Below are 23,646 nucleotides of genomic sequence, written 5' to 3'. Positions count from 1 at the left end.
ACAGATACATACCGTCTACCAGAGACCCCATAGACTGCCCACTCCTCCTAACTAAAACCCACATTCAGGAGATTTTAGTCGGTCTTATGCTGGTTTCCCAGCTATCATTCTGGGGTCCATGAGCTCCCCCTTGTTCAGGTCAGCTGTTTCTGTGGGTTTCTCCAGCCTGGTCTTGACCCCTTTGCTCATCACTCCTTCCTCTCTGAAATTGGATTCTAGGAGTTCAGCTCAGTGTTTAGCTGAGGGTGTCTGCTTCTGCTTCCCTCAGCTACTAGATGAAGGCTCTAGGATAGCATATGAGGTAGTCATCATTCTTATTGTTGGGGAAGGATATTTAAGGTAGCCTTTCCACTATTGCTTAGGTTGTTAGGTGGGGTCATCCTTGTAGATCTCTGGACATTTCCCTAGTGGCAGATTTCTCTTTAAACCTATAGCGGCTTCCTCTATTATGGTGACTCTTCTCTTGCTCTCCTGTATTTTTCCCGAATCAAACTTCCTGCTCCCTCATGTCCTCCTCTCCCATCCTCTTCTCTGTTTCCCTTTCTTTTAATTCCCTTTCCCCCTGCTCCCACTATGCTCAGGGGATGTTGTCCCTTTTCCCTTCTCTGGGGGACCATGTATATCTCTCTTGGGAATCTCCTTGCTTCCTAGCTTCTCTGGCAATATGGATTGTAGTCTGGTAATCCTTTGCTCTAAGTTTAATATCCATGTAAGAGTGAGTACCTACTGTGTTTATCTTTTTGTTACCTCACTCAGAATGGTTTCTTCCAGTTCCATCCATTTGCCTGTGAATTTCAAGATTCCATTGTTTTTTTTCCCACTGAGTAGTGCTCCATTGCGTAAATGTGCCACATCTTCTTTATCCATTCTTCAGTTGAGGGGCATCTAGGTGTGGTTTTGTTTGTGCTCATTTCATTTGTTGATGGATTTCAAAATAGCAGGGTAATATAAATTTCCCCAGATAATGATGAAGTTCAGGTACATACTCACTTCTTAAATTTTATGGTTCTATTTCTTTGGTAGTTTATACAAACACACACACACACACACACACACACACACACCAAGGATGGGATGCAATGAGACTGACTAAAGCTATGTAAGTAACATAAAAAGTTATACTATACATTAAGGACCAGATTCTAAATTTGGTTCTTAGACTGTAAAATGTGGTGGAATCCAAACAATTCCCTTTCATTGAGGAAGACGATTTAGTGAAATAAGTGAAAAATGGTGTTATAACAAGTTATTTAATACTTTCAGTATCGTGTCAGTAAAGCTGTACATTTCAAATGAGATCAAAAGTTATCTAAATTCATAAAGTTGGAATTTTCTTGACAAATATTTCTTTATAAATGCAATCAAAATATTTCATATGTGCATCACTGCCTTAAAAGTTCTAGAGATCCCACACAGTTTTTATCCTGCATGATTAAATTAGAAAATGTCTTATCCTTTTAAGACACAGATGGGCACACACATGCAACATGTTGTCATGCTGGAGAAGGCGTACATTAATTATACCTACCAATGGTCTGAATTATTAGACTTGCTTATACTTACTTCAGCTAATAAGACTCATTAGAATAGTAAGCAGTTCAAATGAAATGGAAAGCATTTCAAGTAACTACCGTGGCGATATGGAAAAGGACTAAGTATTGTGTACACAGAAAAAAAATGCTCCATTCCTCATTCTTGCTATTGTATCTTTATTGACTCGTTCAATAATTAGGAGCAGTTATACCTTGCCAAAATATATTCATAACTCACTGGAGCTGGCATTTCAATGTGAAATTTTTCCTTCTAAAGGAACACTGATTTAAAATTTTTACACTAGAGGAAAAAATAGATTTAAATTTTTTTTAACATATAAGAACAAACATTTTGGGGAATGCAAATGCAAAATGGACGTGTGCTCAAAGACGGTAAGGTAAAGATACTTGTTCTCCTTGAGAAGTTGCTATTGTTAGTGTGCTCACAATGACCTAGTCATGAAACACCCACACCTGTCCCCGATGCTCTTTTGTGAACATCAACTGTATGTTCCCATTAGTGAAGAGGGTTCCATTTTCTTCCTGAGAAGGAAGCAGGGAGCCTCTGAGGTGGTTAGGGATGTTCCCAGCTTCACCAGGGCAAGAGAGAACAGAATACACAATATAGCTATATGACAAGAAGTCTGACTCCCAGATCTTTGTATTTTAGTGGCAGAGAAATATTGCTACATTGTTATTGCTCTCATGCATATTATTACTAAGTGAAGGTTGCTGCCCTTGATTTCCAAGACTGGAAGGGTACATTTGTAACAATTCTTACATTCATTTAGCTGGCCTTCTTATTGATTGGGCTGTACAAACTACCCAGTCACACCAGATGACCATTCTTAAGGGCAAGGTTTTTATCTTAGGTGCTAACATGCAGGGGATTTGGCTTTGAAGTTACTGTATAGTTTTGATACATATTCTGAAATTTATGAATGAACATTAAGAAGACAGAGAATTGCATTGCTCACTATGGACACATACACACACACACACACATCTCAGATTGGACAGACTGAACTAAACATGTTAGAAATAAGTTGAGTAATAAAATACATGTCCAGAAATAATTTTATTTTGGAAATGATCAATTAAAGTCAATGGCTTCATACACTGCTGACAGTCTGCTGCTGCCATGTGGAAAGTTGCATATCTAAAGATGTAATATACCCTACATTAAATGGTAGTTGTATGAAATTGTAGTTAGAAAATTGGTAGGATATGTACCATGAAAATTAAGTACCTTTCCTTAGTATTCAAAACACCATTGTCATATATGACATAACCATTTAGCTAAAATGCTAACAAAATACCTATAAGATTTAACATAAAAAATTGTTCTCCTAACTCTTCTTAGCGTAATTTTCCCCCCATCAAGAATGAGATGTGATATTGTATGCTTGCAAGGATAAAATGGTATTTTGGAATATTTAAAATACTGCTTCAAGGCTATTACACTAGATGATCTAAACTGTTTTTTTTTATTTTAAAATACCTTTTATATCTAATGTTCCTTTTTATGAGATTTACTTATTGTTAAATACAAGCTTAGGGAAGTCTTCAGACTTGGCAGTGCTGATATGAATAAGTCTCAGAAACAGCAACAAACCCCTTGTCTTCAGATGGATGCACAGAGTTTGTATCTCAAGTTTCTATTGATAATCTCTGATAATTCAAAGTAAAAGTACCAGTTATTCATTACAAGCATTTCAGTATTGCAGAATGTTAGTCCTTTAATACTCTTTTTTCTTAGAACTTGAAGGCAGCCATAACTATTCTTGGGTTCTGCAATGCTTGCTATAATAAAGTCCTTTGGATATTCCTGGTAGTAATCCTTCATGGATGCAAATCAAGATAGACCCAACTGTTCACTGACTTTTCTTTAACATTGAATTGTATTCTTGGGAGATTCCAGCGGTTACTTTTCTGTGGAGGTAGAGGTTTAATGTTGAAATGGTACTTATTTATTTATTTACCACATTGAACAGTCTCACTGCCACACCTAAGAAAATTGCTTCATAAAATACTTGGTAATGTAAATGTGAGAATGAAAGTTAATTATAGTATATGACTTATTAGAATTATGGCTTGTAGGAACATGATCATCTCTGTAAAGGAATCTAATATACATGCTGGAGAATAGTCCAGTGATGCCTAGTTACACAACAACAACAACAAAGGATGCTTCTGTAATATCTGCAAAGCGGTACCTGTCCAGATTCATGTCCTTGGCATTTCTAATCATGTGTGGCCTGGCTGTGCAAATCTGAATTTGGTGTAGGAAAATTTAAAATAAGCATTTATTTATGGAGCATTTTACTTTCACGGAAGATAACATTCTATGGCCATTCTGCCTTTGACTTATTTCCTCGTCCACTGGAAGTTGGAAAGAAATGAATTTGTGTGTTTAGAGTGTCATCTCTTTAATTGAATTCAGAACAGAGGAAACCTTGGTCAAAGGTGATGACATGGCCTGGAATCTGAGTCTAGTACCTACCCAAGACAGCTTGGTATGACAGGCAGCAGGACTCAGGACTGTACCAGGACTTAACTATTGAAATATGTTGAATTGTTTTGTGCTCCACCAGAAATTAAACCTTTGAAAGCACACTTGAGTGGTGACAGGGAAGGGGTTTGAGGGTGGGTAGCTGGGAGAGGTTAGAGATGAGTAGGGAGAGGGAAAATGATGTGTCCATTTTAGGATCAGGGAGTTTACTGTGAGATTGTCTCCTAGTAACAGGACAAGCTTCACACATTAATTCTCGCCTAACATGACTGCCCAAACATGAGCTGAAGTAGGACTACACCATTGCCCATGACAAACCTGAAGGACGAAAGTCCTTGAGACTTCTACTCTACACACAGAAATAGAAGCGACCAACGAATGCCGAGAACAGGAGAGCTGGTCCTCCCTGGGGAATAGCCCATCAACTGGTCAGACAGTGAGCCCTGAAATCATGCATACAGGGAGTATAGTACACATGGATAGTTATACTTAGGAATGTGAATGTATATACACGTATGCATGAAATAACAATTAGGGAAAAGAGACTATGAATTGGAAAGTGTAGACCTGTAGTGTATGGGTTAGAGGGAGGAAAAGCCGGGGGGGGGGGTGTTGTAATTAAATTACGATCTCTATTCTGAGAGTCTAATTCACTTTATTCTTTTATATTTTACTGTGTTTTTAATTTAAATAAAGTATGTAGCTAAAATAAAAAAATATATTGTTAGACTTCTCAACGTTTTTTCTTCCTGCCTTGGTTTTATTTTAGTTTCTGTCATCACTTTTTCAGAATTTGGTTTGATTGAAAGTCCTATAGTGTAGTCTAATGTATTTGGTCAGTAAGATTTGAATTGAAAATAGGATTTTGAGTTAAGCTTTTTAAGCTTAAACTCTCTTTGTGGGTTAGGAACGTTGTTGAGTGGTAGGACAGTTACTTGCCTAGCATACATATGGGCCTAGGCTTGGTCCCTGACACTGCTAAATGGTGAAACATCAGTGGCTGTTCAAACTCAGTGTTTGAAAGACCGAGTGTCATTTAGCCACAGAATGTGAAGATTCATAAAGTTATATTTTTGAACACAGAAGTGTACAACAGTAAACCCTGATTTTTTTTGTATGTGTGCATGATGTGCAAATAGAGAGTTTAGAAGACAAAAATGTAGTTTCCTCTTTTACAATATTCTTAAAATAAACTCAGCTATTGTTTTCTTTTTACAGTGGAATTCGTGTGGCATATGGCTTATTTTCAAGTTGTCCCCATCCAGGAAATGCTTTACTTAACAAGGATACAAAAGAGCCTGTGAGCAGAGCGGGTGGAGGGGGGGGAGGGATAGGTCTTCCACATACATTGGCAGACCAATCTGCTGTTTATTAAATTTGCTGACCATCCCCCAGTGAAGACAGCTGATTGAAACACAAAGAATTCGTCAGTTATGCGCGAGTATGAAAACACATGCACATGGCCTCCCCTTCTTCGGATTCATCATCTGTCAGATTTCTCTAGAGTATACCATATTCTAGAGGCTTGAAATAAAACATTATGAATACATACATACATAATGAAAAAAAGAGATGTATGATTTGAGGGGAACAGCCTTGCCCAGAGTTAGAATTTTATTTCGTGTAATTTAAATTATGGTATTGAAAAAGGTGTTCTGTGTGTTAGCTGAATTCCAACTCTGAGCATATTGCTTATCTGTTTGGGTGCATGTGAACAGGTTGAGGGGGAAATTGTCTGAGATGCTTTGTAGCCAAAGATCAACTTGTATTTTAAAAATAAATTAAAATGCATTGACGACGAACAGCGGGGAGAGTATTTCCAGTGAAGGATGGGGTGGGTGAACAGAATGTTGTGATTCGCTCCCATTCTGCAGATCTATGAATAATCATTCCTTGAGGTTTGAAGATTATAAATAACAGTGCTGAGTGTGGTTATTTCTACTTTACAAAGGAAATCATCCATTTTGTTTTCATTTTCACTGGGGTACACTCAAAATGGCTTTGCGTAGCTTCTACTATTTGTATCCAGGACCTAAGCCTTTTTTTTGGTTTTGGTTTTTTTGTTTCTTTTTTTTTTTTTTTTTTTTTTTTTTTTTTTGTTAACAAAGGAAATGCTTCTTGATTGTGAATGGATTCCTGTGTTTACATGGCTATAAATTGACAACTATTTAGACTATGGTAATTGCTGCTAAGAGGAGGTAGGTAGCAAAATATGACTTTTAAAAGTGAGATATGTCAAGGAAATGCTGGAAGCAAATTAAGTTCTGAGGCTGGATGGCTGGAGAAGGCTATACCGACTCAGGTTTTAAGTCTCAGTGTAATAACGTTGACTGTTATTACATGTCAGCTACATGTGCTCTACACGTGATCTGAGACATGCACTCCAGAGAAGTGGGAATGGAAATTCTCAAGAGATGCTCAACTGTATATCTTGAGCTAATTGTGATAGCTAGATGAGTTTTACTATTGCCATAAAAACTTAAACAATAAAAACACTATTTTTATAACCTAAATTATCACTATATATGAGGTCAACATGCAAAAGATTATAAAATACTTGTTTTAAAGGTTATATTATATAATTTTATAAAACAAAAATTCTTTTGACGATGATTTCTAGGTATATTATTAGGGAGGATGGTGCATAAGCATTTATTCAGTACCAGACCTACTACTCTTAGGCTACATAATATGACAATGGGCATCTTAAGATGTCTTGCTCAACAGAGCATCACCAACTATTAGGATATTACACAATATATAATGGATGATCTCTATTAATTTCTTGAATCCTGACAAAAAAGATATTGCTTTCAAGACCTACGTTGTCTCTACAATTCCCCCTTCTTTCCCTCAGCTTTTACTTGTGGTTATATAGTTTAATTGTGTTGATGGAGAACTTAACTGAAAAGTATTAATTACCATGAAATAGACTGTGTTTTGAAGGGGTACAGGTTAATTCGAGGCATTTGATGAAAAGACAATTTTATATTTAAAGACTGTTCTTCTATAAGAAGTCTACTTTTACATCCTCCTTGTTCATTGTTGTGAAGGACATTTTGGGGAAAAAAAAACTGTTTTGTAATTGTTAAGTTAGTTTTCTTAAATCTCTGCCCACCGTGGACTTTGACTACCCGATGTAGAGTGGTAGAAAAAGTAACACAATTACTGTTGCACTGTACCCTTAAAATGTAAGGGGCTAAATAGACGGCTGTGTGCTTTCGAACACTGCTTGTACTTGCAGAGGAGTCAAGTTCTCACAGCAGCCACAGAGCAGTTCAGAAACCTTTAAAATTCTAGTTCCAGGGGATCTGACATCCTCCTGTGATTCGCATGGTCGCCAGGCACACAGTGGTGCCAAGACATGCACGCAAGCAAAATGCTTGTTCGTGTAAAATATAACAAAATAATAAAAGTAAAATTTTAAAAACGTCATTGCTTTTTAAATTGATATTGATTTGCAAATTTTATAACTAATTCCTCCTTGAGAATATCACACTTTCCAACTTTAATTAAACCTTGGTATTACACAACTGATTTTAAACCTTTTATATACTTTCCTATTCGTTCATTATAAGAGTCAGTTTAATTTTTTTTTTTCTGAGTCTAAACCATGGAAGAGTGTGCTTAGGCTTGTATTTTAAGTACTACCTCCATTATCTGTGATATTCTATACAAATTTCATTCTGTGGTGTATGATAATCCCAACATACATTTTTATATCGTATTTTCTTCCTTTCTGGCTTAAATGGGTTGGTGTGATAGTGGGTTTCCAGGAAGATATGCTAATACTTGCATATGAAAGTGTTCTCTGTCTTTGTTCCCTGGGTAGTTATTTTCTAGCATATTTCCTTTTTTAAAATTCACTTGTCACCATATTGATCTTCCTTTCAAGACGTGATTCACTACTTCTATTTGCATTTATTTAGTTACTTCTCTTCCTATTCCTACTGCCTCACTGTAGTCTACTAGCAACCATTCATCCTTTCTAAATGTGCAACTCACCCCTTATCCTATCCTAATTAATCGTTTCACGGTAAAATATGCATGGCCTTGCAATCCTGTCTTTTCTATTAGATACCGAGTTGTCCAGCCTGTCCCTCACGGCAATGGTTCTTAACTTCGCTCACCTGCGTTTCTTTATATGTCCACCAATTCTTCCTATAAAATGTGATATAAATAAGAGCTTCTTAGCCCTGCATACTGCATCTCCATCTTAGCATGAGCTGCTTCATGTCACCCCATCTTAACATCTGTCATACATCTTGGCAGAATATGCTCCCCACAAACAGAATTCATAGTGTTATAATTACCGCTCTTACTAATCAGTTCAGTATTGACAAGGCATAGTCTGGAGGTTTACAGAGTATAGTGTCATATCTTCAAGATTCAGGTTCATTGTCAGGATAACTCTAGGATTTTTTCCCTGGACTCTCACTCATGCGTAAGAGTAGTTGTCTGAAGCTGTAATTTCCATGCCTCTCATTCCAGAGACTTCTCTCCTCTGCATTATCTGACTCCAACGTTGCAACACACTGAATAAAGAACGCATTCTCCTTGTTCCAAACTAGTCATGAAGAGTCACACAAAGTGAAAAATAACGTCATCCATTTTGTGTCTTACTATGTGGCAGTGCTTCATAAATTATCAGAACATATTTATTTATATAGTTTGTTATGGCTGTTTTCAAACACACTTATAATTATTCAGAGAGTATGCCCATTTTCCTTCAGAGTGTAGGAAGTATCCGTAGCCATACCCCAGAGAAGCACCAACATGTTTTGCCATGAGCACTGTAGTCTCTAGAGTGCACAGTAGTCATGAAACCCAAATATTTGAGTCCCACTTGCTAAGGGTTCTATCTTGAAAACTCTGAGTGCAGGTGAAACCTTGAAAGACCAAACTGATGATATCATATCCTCAGTAGTAGAGATTTTAAATGCATTGGCAAGGTCTCAACATATTATATTTATTTTTATAATACTTCAAAGTATTGTTGGACAGTGGTGGCATGCACCTCTCTCATCTCAGTATTAAAGAGGCAGGCCAATCTCTGTGAGTTCAAGCTTGGTGAACGAAGGGAGTTTCACGAAGGCCACCATTAAGTAAGCACACAAATAACAAATACATAGAATTAAAGCCAAGCTTAGGATTAGAAGGGGAAAACTCAGTTAAAAATGTAAAATTTTGGGGGAGAGGAAATAACAAGCATGTTATTTTCATTGAGCACAATCATACATGGATTAATATACAATAACCAGCAAATGTGACTCACCACATTAAATAAATTATAAGCAAGTACTTAGGTAATATCAGTTTTGTGTAAATGAGGATGAGCCATACCAAATTACATGCACATTGCCTGATTTGTACAGGACACATATTTAAAATATTATAAACTTGAGACTGAGTGAAACAATATGCCTTTCTTTCCTTGTATGAAAACATCACTTTCTCCTAGAAACTGTTCTGACTATGGTGCCCTCTTCTACTCTTCTTGGCTCTTCCACACCGCCCCTCCCATCTGGATGCATTCTAGCTCTGTCTCTCATTACAAAACAGACAGGTGGACCACACATTTAATCCCAGGCAAAGGCAGGAAGATTCTCTGTGAGTCTGGTCTACAGCATCTACAGCATGACCTCCAGGACAGCAGGGATTATGGAGGTAGAAAACTCCCATCTCAAAAATAAATTAAAATGCAAACCTGAGAGATAATACGAAAACATAACAAGGCAACAAAACATAATAAGATGAAACAGAACGCAAACATTGGCGTTGGACAACACTGGAAGATAAGAGCCCAAGAGAAGGCACTAGAAACAGAGCCACCCATTTGCACATGCAGGAATCTTATGGAAAACGCTAAGCTGGAAGCCATAATGAATACACAAAATACCTGATGGAGACCTATGCACCAGATGTACAAGTTTTAAAATGAGTAGTTGAACTGAATATTTAATTATTAGTAAAATCATCACCTAAGGAAATTTTATAACAGTAATTCTTGGAGTTGCACATGACAGTGCTCTACTTATCATTATGAAAATTAATTTTGAATGAATCATAAATAATATTAAAAAAATCAATGAAGGACATTTTTAGCCAAATAAAAAGGAGTGGATGTTTTTCTTTTATAATTAAGAATTTTAAACGTCGTATTACAAGTATAGTTTTTATGTATGTGTGTGTGTAAGTGTAAATTTCCATATCTATATATCATTGTCAAATCTAGTTATAATGCAATTTAGTAATATTGATTAAGTACTACATTTAATCATACGTATAATGCCTCTAATCTCATAACAGCACCATTGTTTTAACAAGTCATTTTTATTAATTTTGCTATGTAAAATTAAACAATTACCTTTAATTTCATCAGCATTAAACTTTGCAACTTCTTTCTTGAAAGCTTAGGACCATGAATGATGTACTGTAGCTTAGAATCCAGGCAAGGCCATTGACCTTTCCCAAAAAACTGAGAATACCCTAACTCCATCCAGTCTTGTTTCATCTACCTTACAATTTTTATTCGCTTTTAACAAGCTTCAAGTGGTACTAAAATAATGTTTTCTTTTTACATTTATTTTTTTATGTGTTTCCTTCGAAATGATCTTAGTAGTCAAATACTGTTTGATACCCATCTCTGGGGCTTATATAATTATAATTTCATTGTGAAAATACTACTTATGCCTTTCAGAAGCCAAGTGCAGCCATCCCTGGGACAGAACAGTCGCTCGTGTTCTGTGAGCCACCATCCCATCCTTCACAAAAGTTCTGAATCTCTTTCCCTGTATGCCAACTTTCACTGCCACGGAGAGCAACTCCTAACTTTACCATTAAAGTGATTGAATGTGGTTCACTCTCTCAACATTCTAGCCCTACCCATTACTCAACAGACACTAGCATTTTAATGACTAAGACAAACATATTTTTTTATAATATTCAGCAAGTATTACCAAGACATGAGAAAACAGAAAACCAAAATATCTCATTACCTAAATTGAAACATCACACAAATACTCTGGAGGTTTTGTGCCTGGAGGTGACCATCTATGGGGAACTTTTACTCACAGCCAGAGCTGAAATATGTTGCAGGACATTTGATTGCACTGTGACACCCCAATACTGGGTTAATAAACTTGAACAAGGGGCAGGAGCTTTGACTAGTTGACAAGAATTAGTCCTAAGAGTATGTGGGGGACACACAAAGGAGTGGGGAGGAACTTGGAGATTGAGAGGATTTTTGAACTTCCTTTTTGGTCTAGGAAGTGAATAGAAAAGGTCAGCTGGTTGCCTCTCGGTACTTCGTTGATCTATCGGTTTTCACCCCAATATCTGACTCCCCAGTCTTTATTGGTAATAGAAAAATTTAGATAAACACAACCTAATTAACTGTTTTCCAGTTTTCTGCAGAAAATTTATTTTTCAGGCTTGCCTCACCAAAAGCATAAGAAAAATAGTCCTGATATATAGAATCAGGGGTATTTCTCCCATATCTTTATTGCACGTACACCAGGCTCTAAGAAAAAAAATGGAGAGAACTAGATAAGAGGACAGAACTCCCACAGATTAAGTCATAACCTTGTCATAGCTTATTCACGTGTCTTCTTACACACCACACATGCTTCCACTACTTTTTCCATCATGATGTCCACAAGGTCCTTGACATGTTGTGTGTAGCTTTGTGGACCACGTTCAATCCTTTGTCTCTACTCTCCAACTTCCAGCCACTTTTGATGCTTTGTCCATAGTTTCCAGCTACCTGAAAAAATATATCCATGGTCTGCTTAGCTCTTAAAGCTCACTGGGCCTGTCTGTGCTTAATTCATAAAAATCACACATCAACCAGTAACAAAACCTAAGATATATGATTCTCCCTATCAAGGTTGTACATTTCATTTTTCTGCATGTAGAAGCTACAAGAGTCAGACTTAAATGAACTTTTCCATAGTGTTCTCCATACTATTATGTTTTGCGAGAGAAAGTTTCCAACATTCTTATAACGTCATTACAGAGTGAGTCTGTACAGAAAAGAGCAACTCCCCCCAACCCCAGAATTCCTGTATTCTTGAAAGTGACACCCATCTCTCTCTCGTTGTCACTATGTGAAATCTAGCTCATATCATTCCTCATGAGCAAAATTTCTACCAAGATTGCCTCATGAATGGCAAAAGTTCTTTCATTATCTTGATCCCTACACCTTTCAAATACACAACTTTTATTTCTCTTGTATGAAAACTTCCACCCTCCATTTTAAACAGCTATTTATAGTTATTCTATGTGACATAATGAGTTGTAGTATAAATATTCCTCTGTTTTGGTGTACGTGCATTTCCTGAATTTACTTTCTTATTTTGAGAAGTTTCAAATATACTATAGATAATACACACACACACACACACACACACACACACACACACACACACACAGAGAGAGAGAGAGAGAGAGAGAGAGAGAGAGAGAGAGAGAGAGAGAGGTAATACATATCCTTCCTTGGGCCAGACAAAGATTTGTCTCTAAAAAATTAGTATATTAGTATATTAGGGATCCATGTGTAAAAAATACACTATTTCGCCATGTTAACTGTATCTATCTGGCTGCAAACTCAGAGCATGTGGATTATACATTTTTTTCCCTTGGCTTGTGAGATTCCCACATTTGATTCATCCAAAGATGAAGCATTTGCTGATCCTAAAATACTCACTAGGCAGTATTTAAATATGTGAATAATTTTGTTTAATATCACTGGGAAGTAAAGGGTTTAATTTTGGTTGGGAGTTTAAACTTTGATATGTTTTGTGGAACAATATTTTAAGTTAAATACATAATAGATGAAGGTAAGAATCATGATCAAGCTTCACAGACAGAACATGTCCAATCAGATAAGTGAGTTTCTGGTGTGGTGATGTTTCTTTTAATTCAATAGGCCTACGTTGTACTTCTCCCTCCAGAATTCTGTGATGTTAATCTCTTAGGTTAGCAATTTGTTTCCAAGATTTCTCAATTTAAGAAATGACTAATACTATTGCCTAAGCTCTAGGTGTTTCCTTTTAAATAGAGAGGAAGGCCAATCAGAAGTGTGTCAGAGATAAAGGACATTGAGAAACTGGAACATTTTGAGACATACTGTCTAAACAGGATCATGGAAAGACCAAAGGGATTACTATGTTCCAAACCTCAAAGGCTCTTCTGATAGCTGCTTTCCTAAACATTGGGATTAAAAGTTGAAATTAGTTTTAGAAAGAAGAATGCAAACACATAGTTGGGCAAATCCCTGTCTTTACAAAAAACTTCAACAATGTTGCACTGTTTTGATAATAAATACACTATGAAATATTTTTCTGTGAGAAGTAAACTTCTCTTTTATACAAAGGAAAATTAACTGTTATTTTTAATTCTTGGGCCATTTTTGCTGACCTAGTTTTGTATTTTACATTGCTGCAACAAAAACATTTAAATGAGCAAGTTAACTTCTACAATATCTAAAACGTCATTAAATAAGTCAAAAGAAACACATCTATGCATAGTTCCCATTTTAATATAAACATAAAAAGTCAAAGACTTCTTTACAAACCAAACGCAGAGATCCTATTTGTTACAGGTCTTCCTTTTTACGTGTGGTATTAACATATTCTGATTAAAGTACAAATAATTTACTATTATCAACTCTTTTTTAACCATTTCTTTTCATTTTTTTCCTCTATAATTGTATTTACTTAAATTATAGTATGCAGTCTCAGTTAAATCATGTTTATAAGTACAATTAAACATGAATACTTTCACAAATTGTATTGGTTGAACCCTCACAAAGTATGTGGACGCCTACGTCTACTAAATTAAATACATTTTCCATGAAGTTAAAGGAATTTGTTTTGATGCTAAAGTTGTGCAGTCTTGGGAGAGCATGAAAGGGAGGCCTTTTTTGTGTCAGCCTGGTAGCAGCTGGGTAGCGGCAGCAGAAAGAAGTGATACAACTCTGAGTGCTGGAAAGCCACTGTTTTAGTGTTCCTTATTAGACTTGTCCCATAATTTTTTCCCTTAAATCTGTTCTTAAAAATGTATGCCCCTACCCGAATGTTCTGCCTTAAGCTACCGTGTTCCGTTGAAAGGTGAGGATAGGGTGTTAGTTAGCTCATTGTGAGTTGCAGCACTTGGGTGGCAGAGGCCAGCAGCTCTACAGAGCAAGTGCCCGGACAGCCAGAGCTCCAGAGTAACCCTGTAAGGAGAGAACACAACAAAACAAATCAAAAGTATAAGAACGAAAGACCTAGCTTGTTACCATCATGCTTGCGATTTATATTCTTTGAAGGAACGAATGTGAAGACTGAGGTTTTGGAGGTGGTTTTGTTGGCAGAGTCTGTGGATGGACACCAAGGTGCAGCCGCTGATGATTTTCCCTTTACATATTTCACCGTCTCCCTTTCCCAGGTGTTGCTGCCATCACTCCCTTTCCCCTCCTTACCTTCCCTCATGGCAAGACGCATGGCAGAAGAGTACTGTTAAGGCCTCTCCATTAATCAACAGGTATGGTGGTTCTCAGCTGCCCCCTCTTCTGAGCCTTCCCAGGCTGCTCCGTGTCTTTTACACTTAGAAGACACCATGATGCACTCACTCCACAGCGCAGCTTGGAGACAGGATAGTACTGGGGGTGTTTTCTCTTTACATTTCCCACCCGTGGCTGACTGTGGAATTCCCCCTGCTAATGTTGTAGATGTGTATTTCTTGGATATAGAATATAGAAGGATTATTGATATTATTCTCTAAAAGGTGTTATGTTCAACCAATTGGAGAGAAATGGTCCTGCATTTGTCTGTGTGTCACTTTCTATAAATACTAAAAAGAGTGAATGATAATGCTTCATGGGTTTTACTTCAGAACTCAGTCTCATTTGTATCTAAGAAGCATTGTACAAAATGATACATTAATTTTAGTACTTGTTCTCTGGTTTATAAAATCTTAGGTGTAAGCCAGATCACACATGTCTGAATCTTTTTCAAAACTGCCACTCCGATACAAAAGTATAGTGCATACTAATTACTCCTGGAAAAACACTGCTATTTGTCGAGTCATCTGGTGGCACTTGAGGAAGATGGAAGAGATAGTGTGTTCAAGCTATCCCAAGATTCCCCGAATTCAGAGTATTAACACTTTGAAAGGAACTGGACCCCCAGGGCACATGTCTAGGGGAGTCATGACCAATAAAACATAAGCTCTTAGTCACCCAGGGCCAACGCCTGTCGTCTTGACTTCCTCTTCCGCTGGTGAAACTTGTCTGTCTAGCTCCTGCAGGGGCTTGTTGTGGAAACAATAGGCTCTTCCTTGTATAGCTTTCTCTGGTTCTTTGAGATGTGTGAACAGAATAGTACCTTTGGGCTAGGAAGATTGTTGGTAGATGTCTATAAGAAAAAAAGGAGTGTGTCTTTTTTTGGCTGTGGGGGGGAGAATTGTGTACGTGGTCTTTAGAACAAACATGTAGCAACACAGCCAATCACTTTTATTTATACGTGTTTAGCTGGAGTGCAAAGACGGTAAAGAATCATTTCACTGTATCTCAGTGCACTGAAATGTCAGCAAACATGGAAAGGCAGTGAGCCTCAGGTTGGGTGATTAATCTTTAATTAGAAACATATGGCTTTGTATCAAATGATCACTGCTTGATTACCCTTCAGACTCTCTCTGTGCCCAGCCTTTTATTCTTTATTTCTTAGTGATTTTGGCTTGAGTACAACAAATTCTCTGGTGATTACATCTTACTCAACACCTTACCTCACATTATATGAAAATGAGGAAAATATATACCAATGTGAATATAAACTCTATCTTTTCAAAAGAGAGGAGACCTAAAATTTAGACTTAGAGGTCAAAGCAGGAAGAAAAATAAAATGCCTTTAATAGAAAGAATGAGAAAGTGAAAAAAAGTTATTAAAATTAAAATGCATTTTTAAATGAAAACGTTACTGGGAAATGAATGCCAAGCAAACTTTAAAATAATATGCAATAATATTGTGAAGTGAAAAGAATCAATGTGGTTAGGAAAGAAGAACATTATTGATGAGTTGATGTTTCCTTTATGAAAAAGTCTTTCCTCTAAAATGGCTGAGATGACTATGTTTGGGAGAACAGTACTTTTCAGTGTGTGATAAGCCCAAGTGCACTAATTTTGAGCTATGTTTTGAATTTAAAAGTGTGCCAAGAGTTGAAATAAGACTTGATGGAAAAGTAAGGTCTATGTCAACATGGCTCACCTGACAGCATTCTACCAATTAGTCCAAAATGAATAAATTCACCATTGTATATGGACAGATCGGTCTGTGCTTGTTTCCATTATGAGGAGTGACGGGTGCATAGGATATGTGTGCTTTTTTTGTTTGTTTGCTTGCTTGCTCACTTGTTTGTTTATTACTCAATGGAATCCTAAAACTGTGTCTATAGATAAGTGGTCAACAAACCCAGGGTTAATGGTGCGTGTGTCCTTTATGCATCTGTAATACTTTTCTCCTGAGTGCACGGATAATCTCAGTGACACAAAATGCAAAGGTAGCTCCCTCTCTCACTCTAGTATACTTCAGGCCTCCACTATTTTCCCTTCCTCCCTACCTGCTTCCCTCACTCTCTTTCTCTCAGTGGCTTCCCCCACCCCATCCCCCCCCATCCCCACCAGGGTATTTTTGAGCAGAAATCTACCTTCCTTTAACTTGTATCTGTTTATTGATATTCCCTTTGGTAAAAAGGGAAAGCAAATGCTATTTACAGATTTAACTTCAGACTGACACTACGTCATGATATCTAGATGTTTACGTCTCTCCGTATATTCTTTGCTGATTCACAGCTCAGCCATCTAAATTTTCCACTACTTGGTTGCAAATTCTTTCAGTGTTCTAGATATTTTGAATTTCTCCTTAAAATCAAAATGCTTTTTCATAAAACAAGAAATTCAGGATGGGTCACCCCTTTGTATACTAATATTTAATCTGTTTGAAGAGTCTAGTAATTTTGTTGAAATATCTTCAGGCTTAAAAAAGAAACAGAGTTTAGAAATATGTAAGACTTTGGACAGAGTTTATGTGTAAGTATGTAGGTTTCGACTGTAGGCAATAAATAAATAGAATGAACACAAGCATAAAGTTTATAAGCAAAAACACACTTTTGGAAGAACTTAGTCTTTAATAAGGTGAATCTTTACTAAAGAACAAGAAAGTTAAGCATTAAAGAATTCTTATTCTTTAATGTTCTTAAGTTGATCATAATTCCAGGAGAGAGAGAGAGAGAGAGAAGATTCTCTGAGTACAAATTATTGACTTAACTTGTAACAATATGAGCTCATCTATAACAATAAGTTTCACAGAGGTCGAACTAGAGCAAAATAAGAATAAAAACTGGGTAAGGCATGTGCTGTCAGAGCTGTACTAATAAAAGTGACTACAAAGTACATTCTTCACTTATGCACACCCTTGTTTGATGCCAAATTGCTGTCAATGTCCCTTGGCGAGTTCTATTTATGAGCAGATTACAGCATAGTCTCAGAGGCCTTGCACATCTAACTCTCAGTGAGTGCCGACACAGAATATATGGTCTTTCTGGAGCTGTGAAATTTAATTAATTTGCTGGCAGAGTACGGTTTTCATGCCACATGCCTTTGCCCTGACCCTGCTCAAGACTTCCATTTCCAAATGTGCTTTATATATTGTAAACCTATATCATCTTAATGAAGCTCTTCCATGCTGCGGTAATTTCAGTCCTTGACTTAATTTTCTCAAAAGCTCCAATGTCTACAAACATCCTTTTTTCCCCTGTAATACCAACTGTCATTTACTAAGTTGCATGCATATATGCATGTCCCGCTTGATTTTTTTTTTTATATAATATTCAGACCTCAAACCATTACCCATTTGGTGTCACATTAAATAAAACATTAAGTTTTTTTAAGACATCAAGAAATGTCTATCTGCTTTGTCTCTCGCTGCTATTCAAGGTTTAGATTCATATGCAATGCTTCTAATATCATCCACTCAGTATCGTAACGAGCATTATGAACAGAGTGAGCGATGGATGAATCGCCCCTTGAAACTCTCACCTGTTGCATAAACCTAAGTCTCTTGGGTGATGTCATCTTTAACCCCTTTCTGGCTTTCTATAAAATATGGGAGACTAGGGAGTTTAGAAACTGGGATTTTGCTCCAGTTTTGCCCGTAAACTGATAGAAGTATGATCCGTCAATGTAAAATGGAGATCCTGAGCTAATGAAGAATGGCTTTTCAGTGAGAATGGAGGTGTTTACTTTTATTTCTAGAGCCAAATCCACAATAAAGATTCTGAGAACCCGCTTTGACTTAGTGTTGTGGGCAATGTGATCATGCAGCTCAACCTCATATCGTGGCAGACTAGCAGCGTAAATCTTCAAATCGCTTGTCTAAAAGGAGAACCAATTGCTGTAATTTTGAAGTGTTCTATTTCGTTTGGGATGTGTGTGCATATATATATGTGGGGGGGGGGAGGTTTATGAATTCAGGAGTGCGTGCGTGCGTGCGTGTGCGTGCGTGCGTGTGTGTGTGCGTGCCCTGTATTCAGATGTATGTACTACCACACATTTTGGAAAGCCACACCTTGGGTGCCATATGTAAATGGCGAAAGTCAGGGTCCAATTTTGGGGTTCTTAATATTAGAACCTATGATAGAAAGAAAAACGAGAGCTGAGGGACAGTTTTATTAGCGTTCAGAAGAAAAAACTCCAGGGCAGTGACGCTGTAAATCTCAGCAGCTGCCAGAGAAAGATGATGGAGAGTGGTAGAGGGAAAAGCATGCAGTTTATGAACACCCACATGGCAGGCAAGCAGGAGGGGGTGAGGTTTTAAAGAAAGAGTAAAAAACCCTAAAGTCCACAAGAAAGCATGCTGGGGCTCTGGTAAATGCAGAAATGAAGAGATGGGAGAGGACAGGAAGGAAGGAAATGTGAGACTTTACTTCACGATCCAGAAAGGTGGATACCTGTAACAGAAACTCATGGGGCGGGGGTAAGAACAGCAGGGACAGGAAGAGACTGTGGGAAGGAAAAGTCCTTTCCTCAGGAAACACGTAATTATGCCTCCCATCTCTTTAGTATGGCTTAATGGCAATTCAGAATGCTAAGAGTTGGTCCCTGGCCAGGGGCATTGACCCTGCTGAACTGGATTGACTGATAGGGAGAGAAACAGTGGCATGTCTCCACTCAGAAGTAGAGTCCATTGTTTTGAACAAAGTGAAATAGATTTTGGTTGGTGAAGAACATTCAATGTGTGTGTGTGTGTGTGTGTGTGTGTGTGTGTGTGTGTGTGTGTGTGTACTTGAGCCCAGTGAAATGTTTTGGGAAGAACAGCGCCACTACGATATTTGCAGAACTTTAATCGAAGCTAGATGCAAGTAAAGTCACATTTTGTGACTCTTTGTTCCACAGCAAATGGCAGTGGGATTGCAGGGTGAAACGTGAATTTTACTGCTTGCGCACAGAAATTCTCACTGAAAACTGGTCCACAGAGGAGCCTGTTCTCTTAATATCAAAGAAGAGATTAAACTCTAAGCTGTGTGACGATTTTCCATCATTAACATTCAAGAAAGTAGTAGAATATTAGACATAATAAATCCTACTTTTAATGCCATTTAACAGTAGCCCACATGGTGCACAAGCAGCCATGTGCTGGGGATAAGGGTTTTTTAAAAAAAATGCCAAAGACCCTAAAGTACCACAGAAAGACATGATAATTAGCAGCAATTCCGTACTGTGTACTCTGATGACATCCTTTTCAAAAACTTTTTATTAAAACCAATGATTGCAAATCTGTAAAGACTTTGAGAAGACTCTTTTTTAGAGAGTGCTGTAATGTTTGACTGACCCTTTCACTCACTACATCTGTCACCAGGAATAGAATATCACTAATTTTCTTTTGTGGACCTGCTACTCTGTTATCTGGAGACTGGATGCTATTTTTCTTCTGTGATAGGAAGAATATCATGAAAATTGTGAGATGACTTACAAAAGCAATTTGCTTTTTTAGTCATTAAGGCATAAAATATAAAGTATTCATGCTGGATATGAAATTATTTTACCTGGAAGAGATTATGAATATTTTCTTCTTTGAAATGTAGCTAAGGAAGAAAAAAGGAGGAAGGGAGGCAGGAAGGGGAGGAGGGAGGGAAGGAGGGAGGGAGGGAAGCAGGAAGGGGAGGAGGGAGGGAGGGGGGCAGGGAAGTAGGGAGGGAGGGAGGGGAAGAGGGAAGGAGGTTTTGTGAAATCAGTAGCCAGTGAGAGAACTGTGAGCAGATATCCCAAATCTCAGCCTCGGGTGACCAAACGTGTTGCTGTTTTCAGCCTCCACTCTCTTTTGTGTGTGTGTGAATCCACTCTCTGCCTTGGATCAGTAGGATGAAATAGGAAAACAAACAGTTTAGTACATGAGAAACAAAACACCACTGGGTCGCAGGGCCTGCTGCCTTTCTGGAGGAATACAGAAGAGGATTGTGGCCTTTTTGCAAAGTTTGCACAAAACAAAAATTCTTTATAATCTACAGACAACTGTAAGAGAGAAGTATAACTCAGCCTACAGTCTTGAGCTATATAACCAGAGCTTGTCACTGCCATTATTGACCTCTGGACTTTGGAATGCAGTGCTCTTCCTCTGAGTTTGTAGCAAACAAAACCAGAGTCAGTTACCAAAGGTTCCCAAACAGACATTAAGCAGACACAGCCATCATTATTTATGCTTCTCCGTCCCCTCTAATCAGCACAGCAGACAGCAACTAAACAAACAGAACATCCTGCAAAGAAAACTGTTAGCACAGATGCATTAGCTGATTGCAGTAGGGTATCAGTTAATTGAAGGGGATGCTGAATATCCTTAGAGTGTTTTACATTGCTCAGGATTTTAATGTTTTGTGCTCTTTATTGAGTACAATATGTGAAAAGCCAGTGAGTTGAAGTAAGACAGAAAAAAAAAAATTAAGAAAAGGTTTTCAAAGCGATAAAGAAGATGAGGCTTAAGTTCGGTATTGTAGCAATCCATCTCTATATTTACATCAAAATTAAGAGGAGGCAGTGAAGGGTGACAGTGTGTGAAGGTGTTTTAGAATATATATATATGTATGTATGTATGTATGTATGTATGTATGTATGTATATATATGTGTGTGTGTATGATATGTATACATATATATGTATATATTTATATATTTCCCATTGAAGCATAATGATTTCAATAACATCTCTTTATTTTTGAGTTGGTTACCAAATAAAAAAGATTGTGTTTGGTATGCCTTTAAGTACATGAATTGAGATTTTTTTTTTCATATATGTCGCATACTAAGTAGCTATAAGGTATCGTGTTTTACACACTAGAACTCTAGTTTATCACGTAAGATTAGGGAAAGGTAAATTTAAGCTCTTTCTGAACATTCAGGTGAGTAATTCTGGGACTGGAAGAGTATCTAAGTGTGTGCTGGCTTCTGGATATGTGAGGGAAAGGAGCAGGGCTCAAATAGTCAGGATAAGTTTTGAGACACTTAAAGTTAAGAAATTCTGATTAGCTTTTAGAAGTGTTTGTATGTAGGAGGACAGAGAGGAGAAGGTAACCTAAAACCAGGCAGAACAAAAGACTTGTGTTTGCAAAGAGCAAGGAAGAAGGGAGATTTAATGTTTTTAAGACAGTTGTTTAATGCTGTTGGTTAGGTGACATGTATTTTACAGCATGAGGCAAGCAGGTGGATTGAGAGGGTAGAAAACTGGTGGTGGTAGAGATGGAAGGAACGTCGGAGTGTCTCACGTGGTTAAGTGGATTGACACAGTCTAGAACGCACAGCATAGGTATGTGAGTGTTGTACGTCCATGCATCATATCAAATATACAGCAGCAAATCTTTGAATTGCCCTTGAAGTTGACAGAACAATGCTAACACAATAGGGTTATATCCATGTGCATTTGTATGAATTTAAAACCTAAAAATTTAGAGAAACGTTTGAAAAAATGTATTTCATGCATTGTTGTCTTTGATGAGCTCATTTCAGTTTTTGGAAGGACATAGTGTTTTTATAAGTAAGGTATTTTTTTTTTTTTTTTTTTGGTCCAGTACTTTAAAATCCTGATAATATTTGAAACAGTTCATTCATTAGTTGAACCTTGGGTTACAAGATGATTTAGTAGTGAAATTAATAGTATTTGGACACCACAATATGATTAAAGGATATATAATTCAGTCTTATTTTTCAGAGAATTTTAATGTCCCTAACCTCATTAATAAAATGTAATCGACACACATCATGTAAATGAACTTGGGCTTTGAAGTCAGAACAATAATAGACAAAGTTCAAATCCTTTCATCACAAACAAAGGAGTAATTTCAAAAAACTGTGAAGTGATAAATACTAAAAGTGACTTATCTAATTCACAATAAGATATGTTCCAAACATAACTTTATTTCCTATGCATTTAATTTTAGTTCAAATAGTACAACAGAACAGTACACCAAAAGATAGAAAATTTTCAAAACTGTATGACTTTTTAAAATAGTAATATATTGAATATATTGCTTGAATCTTAAATCACTAGGTCACCCAAATCAGGTGATTCCAAACTTAAGTACTCAGTCATGTGTAAAATCTACTATCATTTGCAAAGATGTAATTCAGGCATTGCACCTATAATGTAATATGTGTTTAGCTTTTACTTTCTATTAAAATTTTCTATTAAAATTTTATTTATGAGATCTATAATGAGGAAGGCTTTTTTTTTTTTAAATTTGCTTGCTTATAAATTGAAGGTCACTAAAAAGAGCATTTTAGTGGTATGACATCCTTTTCCTTTACAACCACATGTTTATTATGAATAACTGTATGATTTCAAAGTGGTATGTGCTAAGGAAATATACCATTGCTCATTAAAGTGATAAAATATTTCCTGAATCTTAATTTCAGGGTTGTAAATTATTTTGTCTCATGTGATGACTTTATTTATTTATTTATTTATTTATTTATTTATTTTAGAAGTAGAAATACAAATTGTAACCAAGTATTTGGTCAGTATTCTTGGGGAAAGAAAAACTATCAATTATTAATAACTGTTAGAGTACCTACCATGGCACGATTGAGTCACATAGAAGGATCGTTCCAGAAGTTGCATAACATATTATCATTGTGATGTGCAGCTTACTTTCTCCAGAATGTTCTTTACATCCAATTACTTGTCAGTGTATTTGCCTCATATTTTGTCTCTATGATCATGGATCTTTGGGATTTGTTTTATTGATAACAAAACTCGTGTGAAACTGTAAGTGAATGCTACCTTACATTTTATCTTAAGTAGACTATCAACAGCAGTATTTTCTTATTTTCTATGTTTTAATAAGGGGTTGCTATTTATTTCCATCTCTACTTTGAAAAAATAACTGAGGCCCCCACCTCATTTCATTTAGTATGGCTTCTAAGTGAACAGGAAAAAAAAAGATAAAAGACTTGGTGACTAAATAATTTCATGGGATAGGAAAGTGCTTGGACTGAATTGTCTTGTGTTCAGCATTGATAGATAATTTAACAAGTGTATAGAACAAACACTAGTCCCCATTATGCTTCAGATAACTCA

General features: G+C 36.9%; 1 protein-coding gene across 9 annotated transcripts in view; it reads left to right on the top strand.

The window, feature by feature from the left end:
- Positions 1-23,646, top strand: part of Pcdh7 (protocadherin 7) — a 407,806-nt gene that overhangs the window by 212,070 nt on the left and 172,090 nt on the right. For 2 of the 9 annotated variants that reach the window (XM_051174105.1, XM_051174104.1), the window contains one exon: positions 14,476-14,571. The exons of the other annotated variants lie outside the window; for them this stretch is intronic. In XM_051174105.1, coding sequence (XP_051030062.1) covers positions 14,476-14,564 — 89 coding nt within the window. In that variant the 3' untranslated portion in view covers positions 14,565-14,571. The remainder of the gene's footprint in view (positions 1-14,475; positions 14,572-23,646) is intronic. 9 annotated transcript variants of the gene reach the window in all.

This window comes from Phodopus roborovskii, unplaced genomic scaffold (genome assembly GCF_943737965.1).
Source record: "Phodopus roborovskii unplaced genomic scaffold, PHOROB, whole genome shotgun sequence".
In the NCBI taxonomy this organism is placed as follows: Eukaryota; Metazoa; Chordata; class Mammalia; order Rodentia; family Cricetidae; genus Phodopus; species Phodopus roborovskii.
Note: the sequence above shows the minus strand (reverse complement) of the source record. Positions and strands in the feature narration are given on the sequence as shown.